Genomic DNA, 18,476 nt, shown 5'->3' with positions numbered 1-18,476 from the left:
TTGCAGTGTGGATACTGGAAAAATAAAACTAGGGCAGCGAATAGGCAATAGAGGGCAATAAGAGATAAACTGAAGGAGTCACACACAGACCAGAATCACACCACATTGGTTAAGATATCCAGCAATTTTGTGCAGACAAATGCCAGTAATATAAACGTTTTCCTACAGCACTAAACAAAGGTCCCCCACGCCATACAGACTGCATGATGTACGATGATTATGAAGGTTGCATCTTTTATTATTTATCATTTCCTGCAATTCACTGCACCCCACTACCCGTTGACTTCTTGCAAGATAACCAAAGCCCTATCATTATTTTTTGGTAGGTTAGTTGGGCTTGAACTCGAGAGTTCAACGTTAAAATGCAGGCTGTCTAACATTGATCTATGGGCTTGAACCTACCAAAAACCTATCATTCAATAGTGAAAACCAACGGATCACTATTATTGTCAACCCAGAATTATAGTTCTATGTTGTTATTAAAATATACATTTAGAATGTTGAGATCGATACTCTCGTTGACGCAACAACACACATGCTTATCATTTGAAGAAGAAAATAGGCATATGATATAATACTATGCATGGAAGATCTATAATAATAGCACTGATTATTTCACATGTAAAATATAATTATGTACACAACTGCATTCAGCACACTTAAGTACTGAGCAACCCACACGACCCAAACCCTAGAATATCCGCATACCCACATACGTGGACAATAGTTGCATGCATCTTCTTATTAGGGTGCTTCTTTTGCTTTGAATTTCGTTAGTTCTAATCTTCTGGGCCTTGATGTGTATAGTTGGCAAACTTTGTAGTACTCTTATCTGCTATGATTCGAGGGAATTCACTGGATTCACTACAAGTCAACATTCTAATTTGATTATCAAAAAGAAAAAGTCAACTTTCCATTCTCTTAGAATTGAAAAATCAATCGGTTATTCCTTACTCTGAAATTCACCAAATTCGCCTATCGGTTTCTAGCTTAGTGGTACGGACCCCCGACCATGGGGAAGCTCTTGTTTTGAAATCATGCTCTCCGCTTGAAAGGTGTTCACTCTTCCCAACATTCTAAGAACAGCCAAGCCCCAATCTCAGACCCAAATCCAATGCCACTAACACTTTATACGATAGAGGTTCAGAGGTGCTGACCCTTAATTTGCCAAAATTTTCTAATTAATTCAGAGCTTGATAAATTTGAATTCATAAGATGAGTGAAAATTTGTTATCTTAAAGATTTCAACACTAAGACCTGTAATGAGATTTGAAGTGTTTGTGGCCAATTTGATGGTAAATCCCAACTTTTGAGCGTGTTATTTAAAAAGATCCAAGTATCCAAACCATTCCCCATAGAAAGAAGAAGCACGTTCTTTTACTCTCCTGCTCAAAATAACACAGATTGAGCCAACCCAATCTGATCATGATTGGACTCACCCGCACGCAAACAGGCGAATGCAATGTCTATCTCTTGCAAGGTTTTGACATCCCTAGCATCAATAACTTGTCAAAATATTCAAAATTATTCAACTGATGAAAGACATTTCCATACTCGAAAACAATAATCTGGTGTTGCAGAAAATAAAGGCAGATGAGTTAGGACCACTATTAGTAGGTAATATGTGAATGCCGTGTACAAAAAAATGGAGCTTTGTCGAAGATGATTTGGAATATTTTAACAAGGCTTTGCTTAAACCATAGGACTAATACAAACAATGAGAATCTCAGCAGCAGAATGAATGAAACCTTAGTACACATTTTTGTAATTAAGAGTAAATATAGGACAACCCGATAATATGGACAATATACTTGAGTGCATACCTTGTAAAAGTGGGATCAAGGTTCAGTCATCCAGACCGGAGGTATGTTGGATGCCACCATGGATGAATCATGCACCAAAAATCTCCTTGGTAGACAGCCCTAATCTTTTGATTTGTGGCTTGCAAATAAGAAGTGCAAAACAGCAATGGTCCACTTTCAACTGGAAAAGACCCAAAAGTGGTAGCTAGGATCTTCTAATCTGGGATTTTTTTGGGGCATTGTCCATCCATGGTGTAGCCTAACATTCCTGATCTGAATCACGGCCGCACTTGTAAAAATGAAAGCATAGGTAAGCTATGCTCTCTGGCTGAGTATCATATGCTTCCTCCAGCTTTCATACCTCAACATAAATCAATTGCTGTATTTCCTAAAGATTCTAAACTAGAATACACAATCATAAACTAGAAGACTTACAACAGAGATCACGGTATGAATATGCTAAATATCAACAATTCTAACCAATCTATTCTGACCATGCAGTACATCAGAACTCATCATGGCAACTGCATCCAAACATACAAGCATGAAATACAATGTACCTGGGCACTTAGGAAACGAAGAGCAGAAATTTCCGCAAATGTTACTCCTCCAATAAAGACAACCAGTACTAGAGAGCGATGTCCATCTGCTACCCTGTTAAATGATCAATAACATCAGGGAAGAGCTAAAAGACAAGGTTGCATTACAATCTTTTTTCTTTCTTTTTTTTCTTTTTCTTTTCTTTTCGTTTTTTCTTCTTCTTCTTCTTTTTAGAGAGAGCAACGAATAGCATTAAAGGAAATTAAAAAGAAATAGAGTTTACAAAATACAAGGGCCTGAAAGCCCCAACTAACACCAGTTACACCGTAGATAAGACAGGTGCCAATGGTCATTGGCACCCCAAACAACACGTGCGTGTTGGAAAGTCTCTTCTCAACTTATCAAGCCTTTCTAGAACTGATTTAGGGCATTTAAACAGAGATATAAAGTAAACCAATGTGTTGGAAACAACGGCTTCAATAAGAACTAAGCGACCTCCCAGTTATAAGTATTGGCACTTCCAACTAGAAAGCTTCCTTTCTACCCTTTCGATCACCTTGTCCCAGAAGTGCTTCACCGGCTTCCCTATGCAAAGCGGCAACCTGAGATAAGTGGAGGGGAATGAGCCACTTCTGCAACCAAAAACATTTTCCAACTGCAATATTCTTCATGCTGAACATGAATCCCCAGCATTTCGCACGTAGAAACTTCAATATTAAGGCCTGAAACATGTAGAGTTTGCTCCATCAGCCAGCACTATTGTGACAGTTCTTCGATGAAGCTCTTTTGGGCTCCCCTCTTCTCCAGATGTCCTCTCATCCCTATGGTAAACCCCAAGAAAGCTCTTGCTAGACTTTCAACAGAAGTTCCTCTTCCCCAACAATTACCTTCACAAATTCAAGATATGTTATACATCGGTTTTTTCTGCATGCACAGACAAGCTACAACACATTCTTCCCCCTTCTTCAGTGGCTAAGTCGATTGCAACCAACTCACCTAGGCATAAACCTATCACCGGAAAGATGTTGCGGAACCATAGTTCCATAAAAAACCTCCCACACCAAAAACCAGACCTCCTGTCGTCCAAAGTGCATCTTCTTCAACCATCTGTGGATGTGTTTAATGGTTTCGTCACTTAGCGATGGACTTGCCAATAGAACTTTATTCACACTTACCCCAGATTTTTTAAATTGTTAAGTACATAGCTCTGCGTGTACATGCAGAGCACCATAATCATGTTAGTGTACAGTCCTATTGTTCTCTTTCTTTTATTTCACAGAAATGAATCCATGCTTCGTTTGATTCAATAGGCTATATCTTCCATCTCAAAACTACCAAAGTTGAACACAAAATTCTCTTAATATTAAATTTGTAGGATAAGTCTTATAGCATACTTGTCAAGGCTGGTTGGAGTGCCCTGTAGTGTATCTAATGAAGAAACCCTTGAATATCCACCCTACAAAAGTATGACACACACAAAAAAAAAAATGTTTTTATGAAAACAGGTTATACACAACTATTGTAATATAGTTCTAAGATTAATGTGATATGGAAATGTGTACTTACTCTTTTCAATTCTAAATGCGGTCCAGGCAATAGCTTTAAGATTTCTTCAACGGAACGCCTGAGTTTCAATTAGGTCACGTAAAAGTGCAGAGATTAAATATTAATTCAGTTATCAAATTGGAATTCAAATAGATAAAAGATATATGTTGAGATTAACTAATTGAAATGATTTTCATGAAAACAAGTATATCAGTACTGAAGGTCATCCAAGGCCAATTACGGAGCTTCAACAAAAGGAAGGCCTTTAAAGCCATTCCTATAATATTTAAAGGTGCATATTACAAAGTGTAAGTGTTCAAATGCACTAAGATGAACAACTTTTCCCATACCATATGCCAACAAGTCACCCCTATGAAAGAAAATTCATTGGTTGGGCCCATAGTGAACCGGTTTTGGCTTAGAATCAAGCCAGTCCAATCATTAGGTAGGCTGTGTTTTAATCACTGCAAAAAAATGAAAAATGGTCTATGTCCAATGTACACATTTGGCCCACCTGATGAATGAATCAGCCTGAATAATGAATATCGAACAAGATCATGCTCAATGCAGGCCCAACCTGGTGAATGGGCAGACCTTGCACAAGCATGTCACACGGGCACATGGGCACATGTGTCTTGAAGAAATCCATTACTCCAAGTTCAGTTCTTTCCTCATGATGTGCTCCAAACATAAGTTGCATTCCACAGAGCTTCAATGATCTCCAAATGGATTAGCTTTCAGAAGAGTACCAATAAGAAATATGCCAAGATGGGAATAAATATAATATAATACTCAAAGATTTAAATTGCTTAATTTGAGCCACTTCATCTTCGCAATTTTCCTCTAGGCGAATTGTAAGTGCTAGTATTCTAAGCACACATATAGTTGTCAAATTTCGTAGACAAAATGCGGTATGAATCTTCAGCACACTTCAGTTCTCTACGACACTTCAAAAGCGCTACTCAACATCTCATGAATTGAAGATTCGAAACGATTCCAAGCTTAAGATCAAGTATATGAAAACTTACAGGTAAAAATAACCTTAGAAAAGACCATAGGATACAGTACTTGATCATGGTTTTTAAACTTTAAATTGTGGACATTTTTCATGAAAACTTGAGGATGTTTGGCTAGCTGAATTCAACTAAGTCAGCCCGACATCAACATAGGTCAAGTTTCCAGCAACTTGAAATGTAAAATCAGTTGCAAGCTCGGCTAGCCAAACTTAGCTCGGGTCAACCTGAGGGTGACCCGAGTCAAGTTTTTAGCAATGCATTATTTCGGAATTCAGGGGATTTGGCCAACCGAACCCTGTATTCGGCCAGTCGAATTTTTGCTCAAGCCAACAGAATTTTTGGTAAAATCAAATCCCGTGAAATCTATTAGCCGTTGGAATAGTATCGTGGAAATCCGACCAGCCAAAGCAAATCTTATGCTGACTGAAAGACAAAATCCTTTGGCTATAAATAGAGACATTTTCTCATTGTTTTAAACATGAAAAGTGAGATAATTCTTCCTCAAGCAAAGAGAGAAACTCTAGTCCTTTCTAAGCTATTTGTGTGGTAATTCTTATTTTATTTATAGCTTATTCAATTCCCTCTCTCAAGTAGATTTAAATTCAATTAGAGAGTAAGAAATACTCAACTTGAGATCAAAGAATTGAATCTCCAGTTTTTTGGGTTTTATTCCTTCAGAAATATATAATCCTAGATCCTTTCTGGTTGAGCATACATCGATTCATCATTATCAAAGAAAGAGGATCGCTGCATTGATTGAAGCATCTACCGGGCTTCATCGGTATTTTCGCATCAACATTTCAGTATTTGTTTTGATTATATTTCTTTCATTTGGGTTTGTTGAGATTGCCCGGAAATCTCAACAGGTTGTGTAGTGGTTAGCCCGTGAAAATCACTTTAGGTTTTATTATAGTAAGCCTGTGAAAATCACAATAACTTTAAGATGTTATTGCAGTAATCTTGTGAAAACCTTGAAACTAGTGGAAAGCCAAAATTACGTGTAGTAATTTTGGGAGTGGAGTAGGTGTGTGTTAAACACCGAACCACTATAATTCTCTGCATATTGTGGTGATTGATTATCTTATTATCTGCTTTTATGATTTTGAAAGATTAGTCTCAAGAACATCGTAAAATAAGGTTGTCGTGCCTAAAGTTTCAGGTGAAGGTTGTCCTACTACTTAGCTAAAATCAAGGTTTCAATATCCTTTACAATTGAGAAGTTATTTTCCGCGATTGATTGTCATAAATTGGTTTAGTCCTATTCACCCCCCACTTTAGGACATTTGTAGCTCATCTTTCATGTATGTTTCATATATGTACAGGCATGCCATATTAAACTTCCTAACAGCGTGCTTACGAAAGCTTCAAACTTCATTTAAGTTATTCTCATCAAGTAAACCATAATGGCAATCATCCAACAGCTACAAATACTCTAGGAATCTTCTAGATTATTCTACACTACTTAAGCTACAAGAAGGCAATAGAGAACACTGAAATATTTGAGAGATATCTACACAATTCTAATCTTCTCTAGAATTCTCTACGCTATATGCATGGCCTCTTAGTTTACAATGAGAGCCATTTTTGGCTAAGTCCATCAGTTGGGGCAAAGAGATCTCCAAGCTGTTAGAGTCTGCCCCACCTAATCTGGCGCCACCCACACTCCTTCACGGAATCTCCTGATCTAATCTTTGAACTGCCACAAGGTCTTGATATGCACCCAACAGCCTCAATATCGGGCAAGTCTTTCCTTGCCTAATCTGGAAAGTAATCTGGAATCTTCCTATAAAATAGACAAACAATTAAACTATGCTCAAAACACTGTGTGTAGAGCTTATTGTATGTATAGAGAACTATATGGCTTGAATTGTTGCATGCTTGCTGTAATTCAGTAAAGATACTAAATTTTGGCCCTTTATTGCTAACCGTATGGCCTATCTGGTATATGCTGTGGTAATTAACCAGAACAAGACAACTGGAACAGGTTGAAGCATAGCAGCTGGAAACAATCTGATATGATCCACTGGACCTTTTGATTTATCTTGTGGGTCCCACAATCTAATCTGATCAATGATTTGATCCAGATCTTCCACCAGGCCATGGATACGATATGTTTGCCTACACTTAATTGGATTTTCAACCCCAACGATATGGTACAATTTCTGCATGTCTCAGCCTTGTGGATAACATTTGTCAAAATTTACATCCAGTATACTTGTGCACTTTGTTTGATGCTTATCGATACATATACTATCACACAAAGATAGCAAAGTATCACAGGCTAAGTATTTCCCCAAGTGTAGACTGTGCAACACTCACACACACCACCTTTGTGGACGAGTCGCCCTACCAAGTGTAGCAAAGCTACTTTGCATAGAAGGATAGCATACAAGAGAGACTGGAAGAATAACACTTGCACTATACTAGAACTAAAGAGCTTACACCTTTCTAAGGTGCATCCCAAATGAAGAGCCCTCCCCATTATATGGGCCCAAGAGCTTCTAGCCACTTTACATTAATGGCTCAAATGAAGCCATGTGGCGTTCATCCAATGGCTAAGAACACTATATAAATCTTCCAAAATATTCCATACTACTCCAGCTACAAGAAGGCAATGGAGAACTCTAGAATATTCCAGTGATCTCTACGCAGGTTGTCTTCTCTAGAATTGTACAAACAATGTACATACCTCTTACTGTCCAAGGAGAGCCAAAACTGGTAAGTCCATGAGTTGGGGGCATGGATATATCCGGTCCATGCCCAAAGGCTCACAAAAAGATCCAGACATAACTAGGTTCAACTTGGTTGACCAACCATCCCAATAGACTTACCACTGGGCATTAATGTGCCATTAAATGCCAAGAAACCCCATTAAGTTGCATGCATTTTAAGTTTTGCTTCTAGATTTAAAAGGCAGGCATCTCATGGCCGAAGTGAGGTGGACAGATAAGGCTTCTAGGGTATACATGACGCTTAACTCCGTGAAGCTTATGCCTCACATGAGGTCACAAGCCTCATACATTCAGGCAAAAATGGCCTTCTCTTTTGATTCATAGAATAGTTGTTTCCTTACTCCCATGGGTACATGCTAATGTTTGGTTGGCCAACAGTGACTCATGTCAGTAGTGTGTGTGTGTGTGTCTTCTCTCATGTTTATTTCGGCCCACCAGAAATTGAATTTTTGGTTCCATGAGTTTCCTTTCGAATTGTTTTAATGGAGTTCCATTTCGATTTTGGACAGATGAATAGTTCAATCAATCCATTTGGGCTACACTTTGTAGGTCATCGAGCAAACTTCACAGATCGGATTAGTATAACCATCCAATCAATGACCAATAAAATGGATAGCGAAAATCATCTGTAGGAAATAGCTCCCATCATCAATCTGAGCAATCCATTTGATTGCTTTTGATTTCATAGAATCATCTTGATCAAGAAATCCTAACCGTCAAATCCATGGCTTGGAAAATAGACAGGTATTAAAAAAAAAAAATGCCAACATCTAAATGGATATGATCACTTGATTAATGTCATCACCATGCCGGGCCAATGAAGTGTGGACCAAGCCTGTTGGACCGTCCACATTAACTGATTTGGCTTGCCTATGTGTCCAAGTTCAACTTGTTGCACTATACTTTTCTTCTATGAGAGGTTACCAGAGATTAAGACAATGAGAGATGAGCAGCCTACTAGCATTACAAATTTGTCACATATTGCATGGTTTTATTAATTTAAGTTTAGAATTGTATTGAATTTTCTAATTAGTAACAGTAATTTACAATTATTAAAACACGAATAAATTAATTATACCCTTGGTCATAGGCTAATAGACTGTGTGCCTTATTCACAATGTTTTTCATTATATTCTATTATTTTTAATTATTTTCAATTCTTTTCATACCACTTTTGCCTATTTTTAAATATTTTTCAGATTCATTTTTGTGGCTAACGCGTGGCCTCATGGGACTTGACCGCCTCAACTACACCTCGTGCCTCCAAAACCTTGGTTTTCCACAAACTATTGCCGATGAGCTACACAAGTTACCCATTTAGAAGAAAAAAAATAATAAAAATAGAGCTTATTATGTGTGAACTAGGTGTTATGCTTGCCGAACAACAAAGCAGCAACTATAATAGCATTCACTCACAAATCACTCCACAGAAAGAAATCCAAATTGTTCTTATTTAAATGACTAGATTTTAACTGTGGGTTTATCGAGGATTGACAAGAAAAGCTTGCTGCAAAAAAGGCACTTCAAGAAGGGTGATATAAATCTGTGCATGGATCTCAATACATACAAGAGATGCAATGGATCTCAATACATGTGCATGGATCTCAATACATGTGCATGGATCTCAATACATACAAGAGATGCAATGGAACAGGAAAAACAAGAATAAACTAGAGGTTGATGGCATGCCCTATGATAATGATGGTGGACTTAGATTTCATACAGAATAACTCACCATCCAGATCTAACTACATGTTGTACAAGCCGAATGCTTAGAGGTGCATATCCAGAGAAGACGTAGGAGATATCATTGGGGCTGTATTAAAGACAAACGTTTTAAATAACAGGGTAATAATATCAAAGGAATATCAACAAATTGACGTTTCCAGAAGTTAAAAAGAAGAAGAACCACAAAACTTTCTGCAGAAATAAATACATAAGAGTAGATCTAATGAATCAAATTGTAGTATCAATTAACAAGAACTACCTTAACGATGTCATCTGTTAAATACATATCAGATGCCATCAACTTAAAAATTGCAGGATAATACAATGGCATATGTGCAACTACCCTAAGAAGGCTGATGTGAGGAATTACGTTGAAAGACTAATAATTAGAGAATAAAGGAAACATCAATTATATCCCTGTCTTTTGATGGTTTAGTGAAAAAAGAGAATGCCAGAATAGGACCTCTTTCTAATAAATGTCATTTCCTCACGTCTTGTAAGTAATCAAACAAGAGGTATCTGAGTAATATGGTGTGTACAAAAGAACTGATCATATGGGAAGGTGCAGGGAGTAATGTATTGAGGTTTTAACTCTTGGTATCAGTGCCTGACTTGGCATGGCCAAACCTGTCCAACTTGTCTGGTTAGATATAACTCAGGTGAATTGTACGAGTCCTTTTGGAAATAAATAAAACTGCAAGATACTAATGTAGGGGATAACAATAAGCTGAAATCATCATATCTGCCCCCGTCCGCAGCGTTGAGTCACATATGCAGCTCAGCCATTACATCTTTGAAATGAATAAATATTTGACCAAGTAATGTCAGGTCAATGTGACCTGCCTAATGTACGTACTACGTAGTGACTTTGGTGTGTCAATCCCTCAGTAGTCCATACTGACAAACACTTAGGTTACGTCTCAGAAAAACCCATACTGACAAATACACAGATTACTGACAGACGCATACACCAAAGTCACAATGACTACCTGTTGCATAGGTGACTATTATCGGTGGCCACTGATGCCAAATCAACTGGGATGAGTCATTTCATGTTGAGCTGATCTTCAAAGCATATATTATGCCTATTTAGTGACAAAGATATAATGAGGGTATGCCCATGCATCATGCTTGATGGACATCGCTCATAGGCAACGTCATCTAACTTCGGCAAGACAAAATGTGTGTTTGTGTGATAAATAATATAAACTAACAGAATTTATACTTGGCAGTGTCAGTATCTTCAACTACTAGCTGCAGCGCACGTTTGATTGTCAGCCAGTTGCTTTTCGATTCCTATAAAGAGAAAATTATTTACAACAATTTCAGATATTAAGGAGGAAGAAATAGTATCTGGTAGCGTGTGAGACAAATAAAGGCAATGCATAAAGATCCAAGGAAAATGGACAAAATAGAAGACATATTAACACATTAATTTCAGTCTCAGATAGATGCCACTGCACCTGCTTCTTAAGCAATCCAGCCTTTTCCAGATTAAACAGAGTGGGCATGTGCTCAAACCCATAGCTATGGAGTATCTCCCTCCTGTATTGGGAGGAGGTGCACATCATAAATAATAATGAGGGCAGACTAAACAGGAAACCATAACAAATGCAATGGTCAAGAAGATCAACTAGACAAAAAGATTTCAAAATTCCTGGCCATTCTCCCTTATAAATGCATTTCCGGGGGGAAAAATGAAATAGAACCCTAGGCATGAGAAATTATCACAGATGTTATCTCCACCTAGCAAGCAGATGGCAACATCACTCAGCTTGCAAGCAATGTGATTTCCTATCATGATTGGAAAAACTACCTCACGCCAGCAAGGGTTTCTTTTTCCTTCTTTTCTTTTCTTTTTTTTTTTCTTTTTGTCTTCTCATTATGTATGATATCTCCAATTGTTTTTTTTTTTTTTTCTCTCAAACCAGAATAAGGTAACAGAATAAATGTTACATAAATTTCTTTCAAGAATAATCAAGGAAATAAAATCATATCAAACGCGAGTAGTTTTGCAAAATTGGGGATATGTAAGCTCATACATTAAAAATTAGGAGGAACCCATTTACTGTGGTGAAACAACCAATACGATTTAATCATGAACCACATTGATTGTTTTCTCAAATTGGAACATTGAGAAACCTGCTAATTTCGTTCATCCTGCGAATTTTTCTTTCACTTCGTCTTTGATCGAGAATAGGATCACAGTTTCATTTAAGAAGAATATTTGGAAGAACAGTAACTTAAAATAGGAAAGGCCCATGGACCTGATGGTATACCAATCAATGTTGTCATATGCGATCGCACACACGATTTTGTCCAGTTGGATTGCATATGCCATGATGGCATATGCGACCCTGATATGTATGCCATGTGTACGCGATCGAGTATGCAAGTATGCGATGGCATATTCCATATGCTGAACGGTAATATATATATATATATATATATATATATATATATATATATATATATATATATATATATATATATATATATATTGGGAGCTTTTTTATTTTTCAATTTGGGGCACTTTGCCTATAAATAGGGACTTATATCCCCCTCAGTTTCTATATTCTGAAGTTCTCTCCCACTCTCTCTCTAATTCTAAACTCTCCTGAAATCATAATCTCTTCCTCTCTTACATTTCAACTTTCATTTCCCATTTTCTCTTTCAAGTTTGAGGCTTCAACCAAGTTTTAAGGTTGAGTACTCTTCCAAGTTTCGAATTCCAACTTCCAACATCAAGAATCAAGAATCAATATCGAAGTTTCATGTTTCAATAAGTAAGTTACAACTTGCAAGAACTAAATTCTTTATTTCTTCCCCTCCCTACTATAGTGATAAGTCTTTCTCTCTATCTCTCTCTCAATACGATTTCTTCTTCTCAATCTTCTTCTTTAGAACCCAACTGTAACGACCCAGGTTGGAAGTGCAGGAACTATCATAGTGCTACTGAAAGGAGAGTGTGCGAGCTTTGTGGGTTTGTAAGTGCCACTGGCATTGGATGACACAAGCAATGCCTTGCACACATTGGGATGAAATGTGAGATCATGTATCAATGTTACTTTGGAAATCCAAAAGGAAGTCATGGAGTACATTCACAAATATGGTAGAAAAAATAATATTGGTGTCGTACTTCGAGAAGAATTTATGAAAATATAGATATTGATGTTGTTGATGTGGAACATACCACCAATGTCGACCAAGCGCTCTAGACCACCGACCACTAAAAAAGCTCATGAGCATGGACCAATAGATAGATGGTATAGACCACATTTGTGGTCAACCAAGGGTTAAAAGAAAAGGACCCATTCAAACAACACTTAAAAATCGATACAATAATAAGGATGGAAAACCACAATTCAATACATTACTAAGTGGTTATACCAAGCTGGTGTTGCTTTCAACACGATTAAATTGAAGAGCTTCTAGGTTATGGTGAAAGCAATAAGTCTATTTAGATTTGGACTTGACCCTCCTTCGTATCATGAAGTGAGAAAAGCATGCCTCAAAATCGAGATTGATTATATTAGAAGCTTCATTGCTGAATATAAAGAAGCATGGAAAACTTGTGGTTGTACTCTAATGGTCAACGGATGGACCGATGGATCCGGTCGGACACTTATAAATTTTCTAACGAATTGTCCAACTAAGACTGTTTTTTTAAGTTTGTGAATGCATTGGCCCATTCACACATGAACGACTATTTGTTTAAATTGATAGATAGTGTAGTTGAAGAAGTAAGAGAAGAATACGTTATCTAAGTTATCACAGACAACACAGCCTCCTATATGGCAGTCAGTCGCCTTCTTATGAAGAAGTGGCACCTTTTATTTTGGACTATATGTGCGGCGCATTGTATAGATTTAATGTTAGAAGATATAGATATGTTGTATATTAAAGTGAGTAGTAGGGCTAGAAGAATCACGATTCTTCTCCATCAAATGAGGAAACACATTGGGTCTAATTTGCTTCATCCACTTGTCACCTGATTCACAACAGTCTTCTTAACACTATAAAGGTTATATTAAAGCTGAGCCGAGCATTGAAGCTTTGTAGTGTCAGCCGATCGGAATAATAGGCCTCAGTCAAAGAAGACCAAAGGGAAGCTAATCCAACAAACCATACTATCACAATCGCTTTGGACACAGGTGCTAAAAGGCACTAAAATTATCGGAACCCTTAGTTGGTGAGTTGCGATTGGTGGATGGAGATGAGAAGACACCAATGGGCTACAATTACGATGTGATGGAGAGTGCTAGAAACAAAATCAGATCACTTAAACTATAAAGTCTGTGATTATACGCTTATCTTAGACATTATGGATAAGAGATGGGGCAGCGAAATGTCATTTCCATTGTATTTGGTTGCTTACATCCTTAATCTGATCATTTCGCTTTTGTTGATCGAACTAAGGCAGAAGCGATGCATATGGCAGGCTTTCTTGACATCTTGGAAAGAATGATTCCAGATAAAGAAAAACATGATAGGATTTTCTGCTTTACTGAAGTTCTACACAGTGTGGGAATCTTCTCAAGAGAAATAGTCATCAGGCATACGACTATAAAATTGCCAAGTATTAAGTATGAAAGTCTAAGCAAGTTGGTTTATCTAACTTAGAAATAGTTATGTGCACACTGCACAGCTGACTAGTGGGCTACCTATGGAGTGGACATGAACAGGAAGGATCCAGCATTAAAGAAGTCGAACATGAAGATCTTGGCCTTACATGTTTTGCTAGCGGATGTGAGCGCAACTGGAGCAAGTTCAAGTAAGTTTGGAAATTCACTCCTCAAATGTTAAATTTAGAGTTAAGGCTCGTTTGACATCTCTACTCTAATCTAATTAGAGCTTTTCAAATAAGGACTACTCTAATAAGCATTTTCTGTTATAGCTCTTGATTTAAATAAGCTCGTTTGGTAAAATCATGTTTTCAAAAAAAAAAAAAAAACCTCTTATTTGAAATAAGCATGTTTGGTAAAACATTCAAATAAGAGCATTTTTTAGGGATAGTTGATGTCATTTTTAAAGATTATAGCAACTCCATTATAAGAGCAATCAAGATGGTTGTTTTGGTACATCTCACCATAGATTGATCATGCCCCAAATGGCAAAAGAATGGATGGCTGCAATCTTCATGTTTTACGACATTTGGGACATCCATTATGTCGGACATGGAATATGGATCGTCCATCATATGGAGCCCACCTTTGAAGTGCATCACCATCATGTGAGCCAAAACTTCAAGGTGGGTCATCTATCATGCGAGGCTCGTCTTGGATGTAGACCATTCATCATTAGGGGTTGACCTTTAACGTAAATTGTCCATTATGTGGGGCCCACCTTGATGTAGGCCATCCATCATATGGGATCCACCATCAATGCTAATTGTCCTTTATGTGGGGCCCCTCAATGTCTACTACCCATTACGTGGAGTCCGCATTTGATGTGTCCATCGTGTGGGCCCCACCCTCAAAGTGGGCTGTCCATAATGTGGGGCCCACTTTTGATGTAAATCATCCATCATGTGGGGCGCACCTTCTACATGGGTCATACATCATGTTGAGCCACTTGGATGTGGATCGTCCATTAGGTGGGGCCCACTTGATGTCGACTATCCATTACGAGGGGCCACACTTTAATGTGGGTCATCCAAGCCCACTCCATCCATATGTGGATGGAGTGAGCCACCTTGAAGTGGACCATTCATTATGTGCGGCCCCACCTTCAATATGGGTCGTTCATCATGTGGGCCCACCTTTGATGTCAACTGTTCATCATGTGGACCCAAATTTGATGTCCATCGTCCATCATGTGGATCCCACCTTTGATGTGGACCGTCCATCAAGTGGGGCCCATTTAACGTGGATTGTCCATCATGTTGGACCACACTTTGATGTGGATCATCTATCATGTGGGGCCCACCTTTGATGTGAACCATGCATTATGTGGACCCACCTTGATGTTGACCATTCATCATGTGGGCAACACCATTAAAATGGATCATTCATCATGAGGGCCCACCTTTGATGTCCACCATCCATCATGTGGCCCCGCCTTTGCTATGGACCATCCATCATGTGAGGCCCACTTTATGTAGATAGTCCATCATGCGGGGCCACATTTTGATGTGGGCCATCCATCATCTAGGTCCTGCTTTTGATGTCCACCATCCATCATGTGGGGCCAAACCTTCAAAGTAGGTCGTTCATCATGTGAGCCCACCTTTGATGTCAACTTTCCATTATGTAGTCCTACGTTCAATGTCCACCATCCATCATGTGGGTCCCACCTTTGATGTGGACCATTCATTGGGTGGGGCCCGCTTGATGTGGATTGTCCATCATGTGGGGCTACACTTTGATGTGGAGCATCCATCATGTGGGGCCCACCTTTGATGGACAATGCATTATGTTGGCCCACCTTGATGTGGACCATTCATCATGTGGAGCCCCACCTTCAATATGGGTTGTTCATCATGTGGGTCCACCTTAGAGAGATTGTAAAGAGAAGAGAAGAGGGCAACAAGGGAATTGCTTTAAAAGTTTTAGAGGACAAACTTGTCCAAAAATTATCCCAAAATGTCTACCTACTTAAGCCAAAGAAGCTCTTAAAGAAAAAGCGCCCTCTCCATCACCTATTTTTTAAGAGCTTTATTGCTAGTTTTTAAAATAATAAGTGGTAAAATTAGAGTTTTACCAAATAGTCTATTTTCAAAATAAGAGATTTTTTTTTTTAAATAAAAAAATAAGCTCTTGTTAGTAGAGATGCCAAACAGTCCCTCAGAGAGTAAAATGTAAACGGTCATTGCTAATTCACTTATTAGAATCTTAATGCAAATTCACACCAAAAAAAAAAAGGAATCATCAAGAACAAAAGAAGCTTGGTTTTCATCAAATACAACCAAAAGCTGTGAAAATGATTCCAGCTAGGCGAGAAAAGCTTAATTTATATGATCCTATCTACTTTAGATGACTTGGAGACTGTGAGTGGCTTGTAGAGACAGAGGGCCCGGTCTTTGTAAGCGAGGACCTAACATGGGCCCAACTCAAAAATGCCACATTTTGATCGACACTTGGAGAAAGTTGTTCTTCCACTCGAAAGCAGAGAAGAGGGCCAAGCAGTGGTAGGCCTAGTATCAATCAAGGCCAAACAGTAGAAAAGAATGAGAAGAGAGAAGAAGAAGATGATCAAAATCAACCATTGGATGTGGATGAAGTACTGGTGTAAATTAATGATGACGAAACATAAGAAGATGAAGTATATGCTGAAGAAGGAGATGACTCTGATGACGATGATGGTAGTGTTCAGGTACCACAACAGCAACTAGAACAATGTGCATAGTAGCATATCTTTATTTTTTAGATTTAAATTTATAAACCAATAAGTTGTAATTTGAAACTTTGTAAGCTGTATTTTGTAAATTGCAAAATTTTATTTGTAAAATTGTAATAAGTTGTTAGTAACTTGTAAATTGTACACATTACGTATTCAAAATTCAAGTTATTAATAAGATTTATATATCTGAAGTTTTTAATAATTAATTCTCTCTTAGTGTAACTTGTTGATACATTTATTATGTATATTATAGTATAATTAATCAAGTATAATATTATATACTATATAACTTGCGGATGGTATAATAGTCAAACTACAATGAAATAGATAAAAGACTAATCCAATCACTCGTAGTAATTAAGCATAGTTTTTCCTAATTTTTCGATTTTTTATTTTATTTCCCCCCATTTTTTTTTTCCGATTTTACCACCAAAAAAAAAAAAAAAAAACAAAGGCTGGGCAATCATATATGTGATTTAACAGTATTGATAGCAATAGAGGTTTGGAAGTGTATCGGAGATATTGGGTTATTTTGGTCGACAAAGTTGTTCAACATGATTAGACGACGATGATGATTAATTGGAAAAAGGCTTAGATGATGATGATGATTAATTGGAAAAAAGGCTTCGATGATGATGATGATTAATTGGAAAAAAGGCTTAGATGATGATGACGACGATGCTCGGTACCTTACGAATAGAGTCATAGGTTCGCATCAATGCTCTACCAAAATTGAAGAGAGTTAAACAATATCGAGTATAAATGGTTTTAAATTTACAATGAACCCACACATCATGAGGTTCCCTACTAGTCATCTGGAGGTAATTGCACTCTACTATTGAAAAGTAGAATAGGTATCGCCATCAGTTGAGGGAAAGGAGATAAGGGGGTGTTTAGATGGATGAAACCCAAAAACACGAACATAGCAAACCAACATGGAATCCTCAGGAAATGGAAAATTGTGGATTCCAACAACAAATCTATCATTTGGTTTGGAGTGCAGAAATGTTAAAAGGTTGTTGGTCAAAAAGTGAAAATTCTCTCATAACCTTGGAAATCTACCTTTAGTAGTTTTTTTTTTTTAGGGGGGGGGGTACCTGTCTACCTTTAGAAGCTTGTTTAAAAGACATCGATACCCACAATATTTTAGTAAAGCCTTGTAAATGGAAAACAATTACTGGCCTAAATTTATTTAAGCAAACAGGCGAAAAACCAAGTTTCCTTGGAAAACCATTTCATTTCAACGATATTCAATGTTCACAAATATCCTGGCAACATGTCTGGATTGGTGGAAAACAAACGAAACGAAAAATAAATGTGTAATGATTATCTAATGATGGATTCCCAAGGATTCCATGGCACTATTGAAGCCAATATATCTGGCAAGCATGTTATTAAAAAAACGGTTACATTACGGCCATGTCAAATCGCATATGCCATCACATAATTTTTTTTTTTTTTTGAAAAAATAAAAATTTTGAACAAAAAAAAGAAGAAACGATTACTTTATTTGTGTTCAATTAGGGCCTATATGGTCGACTTTCACTAGGTCAAACTGACAGTTGTTGATAGAGGGCATTCTTAGTTCTTACCAATTAACTATGTGCGTGCGTGCATGTGTGCGTGTGTGTGTCACATAGTTCAGAAGTTTACCAATAACATTATAGATTTTTCCTCGAAAAAAGAAAAAATCAGCCATTACAGAGCCATACTGGCTGATATAGGGGGCATCGTATCAGCTAATACGACACATATCTTATTAGCAATGTATG

General features: G+C 37.6%; 1 protein-coding gene and 1 long non-coding RNA gene across 8 annotated transcripts in view; both read right to left on the bottom strand.

The window, feature by feature from the left end:
* Positions 1 to 18,476, bottom strand: part of LOC131230383 (vacuolar protein-sorting-associated protein 33 homolog) — a 103,897-nt gene that overhangs the window by 20,133 nt on the left and 65,288 nt on the right. For 4 of the 7 annotated variants that reach the window (XM_058226276.1, XM_058226271.1, XM_058226272.1 and 1 more), the window contains 6 exons: positions 10,827 to 10,908; positions 10,589 to 10,659; positions 9,371 to 9,451; positions 3,909 to 3,966; positions 3,737 to 3,798; positions 2,363 to 2,456 (listed from right to left, as the gene is read on the bottom strand). In XM_058226276.1, the coding sequence (XP_058082259.1) occupies positions 2,363 to 2,456; positions 3,737 to 3,798; positions 3,909 to 3,966; positions 9,371 to 9,451; positions 10,589 to 10,659; positions 10,827 to 10,908 (448 nt within the window). Of the gene's footprint in view, positions 1 to 2,362; positions 2,457 to 3,730; positions 3,799 to 3,908; positions 3,967 to 4,401; positions 4,597 to 9,370; positions 9,452 to 10,352; positions 10,429 to 10,588; positions 10,660 to 10,826; positions 10,909 to 18,476 lie in introns of those variants that run through there. The other 3 variants (XR_009164005.1, XM_058226275.1, XM_058226277.1) reach the window with 3 other exon arrangements.
* Positions 2,590 to 3,730, bottom strand: LOC131230385 (uncharacterized). Its single transcript, XR_009164006.1, has 2 exons — positions 3,339 to 3,730; positions 2,590 to 3,229 (listed from the first exon to the last, which is right to left on the bottom strand). It is a non-coding gene; the product is annotated as an uncharacterized LOC131230385 (long non-coding RNA).

The sequence above is a fragment of the Magnolia sinica genome, chromosome 17, assembly GCF_029962835.1.
Source record: "Magnolia sinica isolate HGM2019 chromosome 17, MsV1, whole genome shotgun sequence".
NCBI classification, from domain to species: domain Eukaryota; kingdom Viridiplantae; phylum Streptophyta; class Magnoliopsida; order Magnoliales; family Magnoliaceae; genus Magnolia; species Magnolia sinica.
The sequence above is the reverse complement of the archived record's forward strand: the minus strand, read 5'-3'. Positions and strand labels throughout refer to the sequence as shown.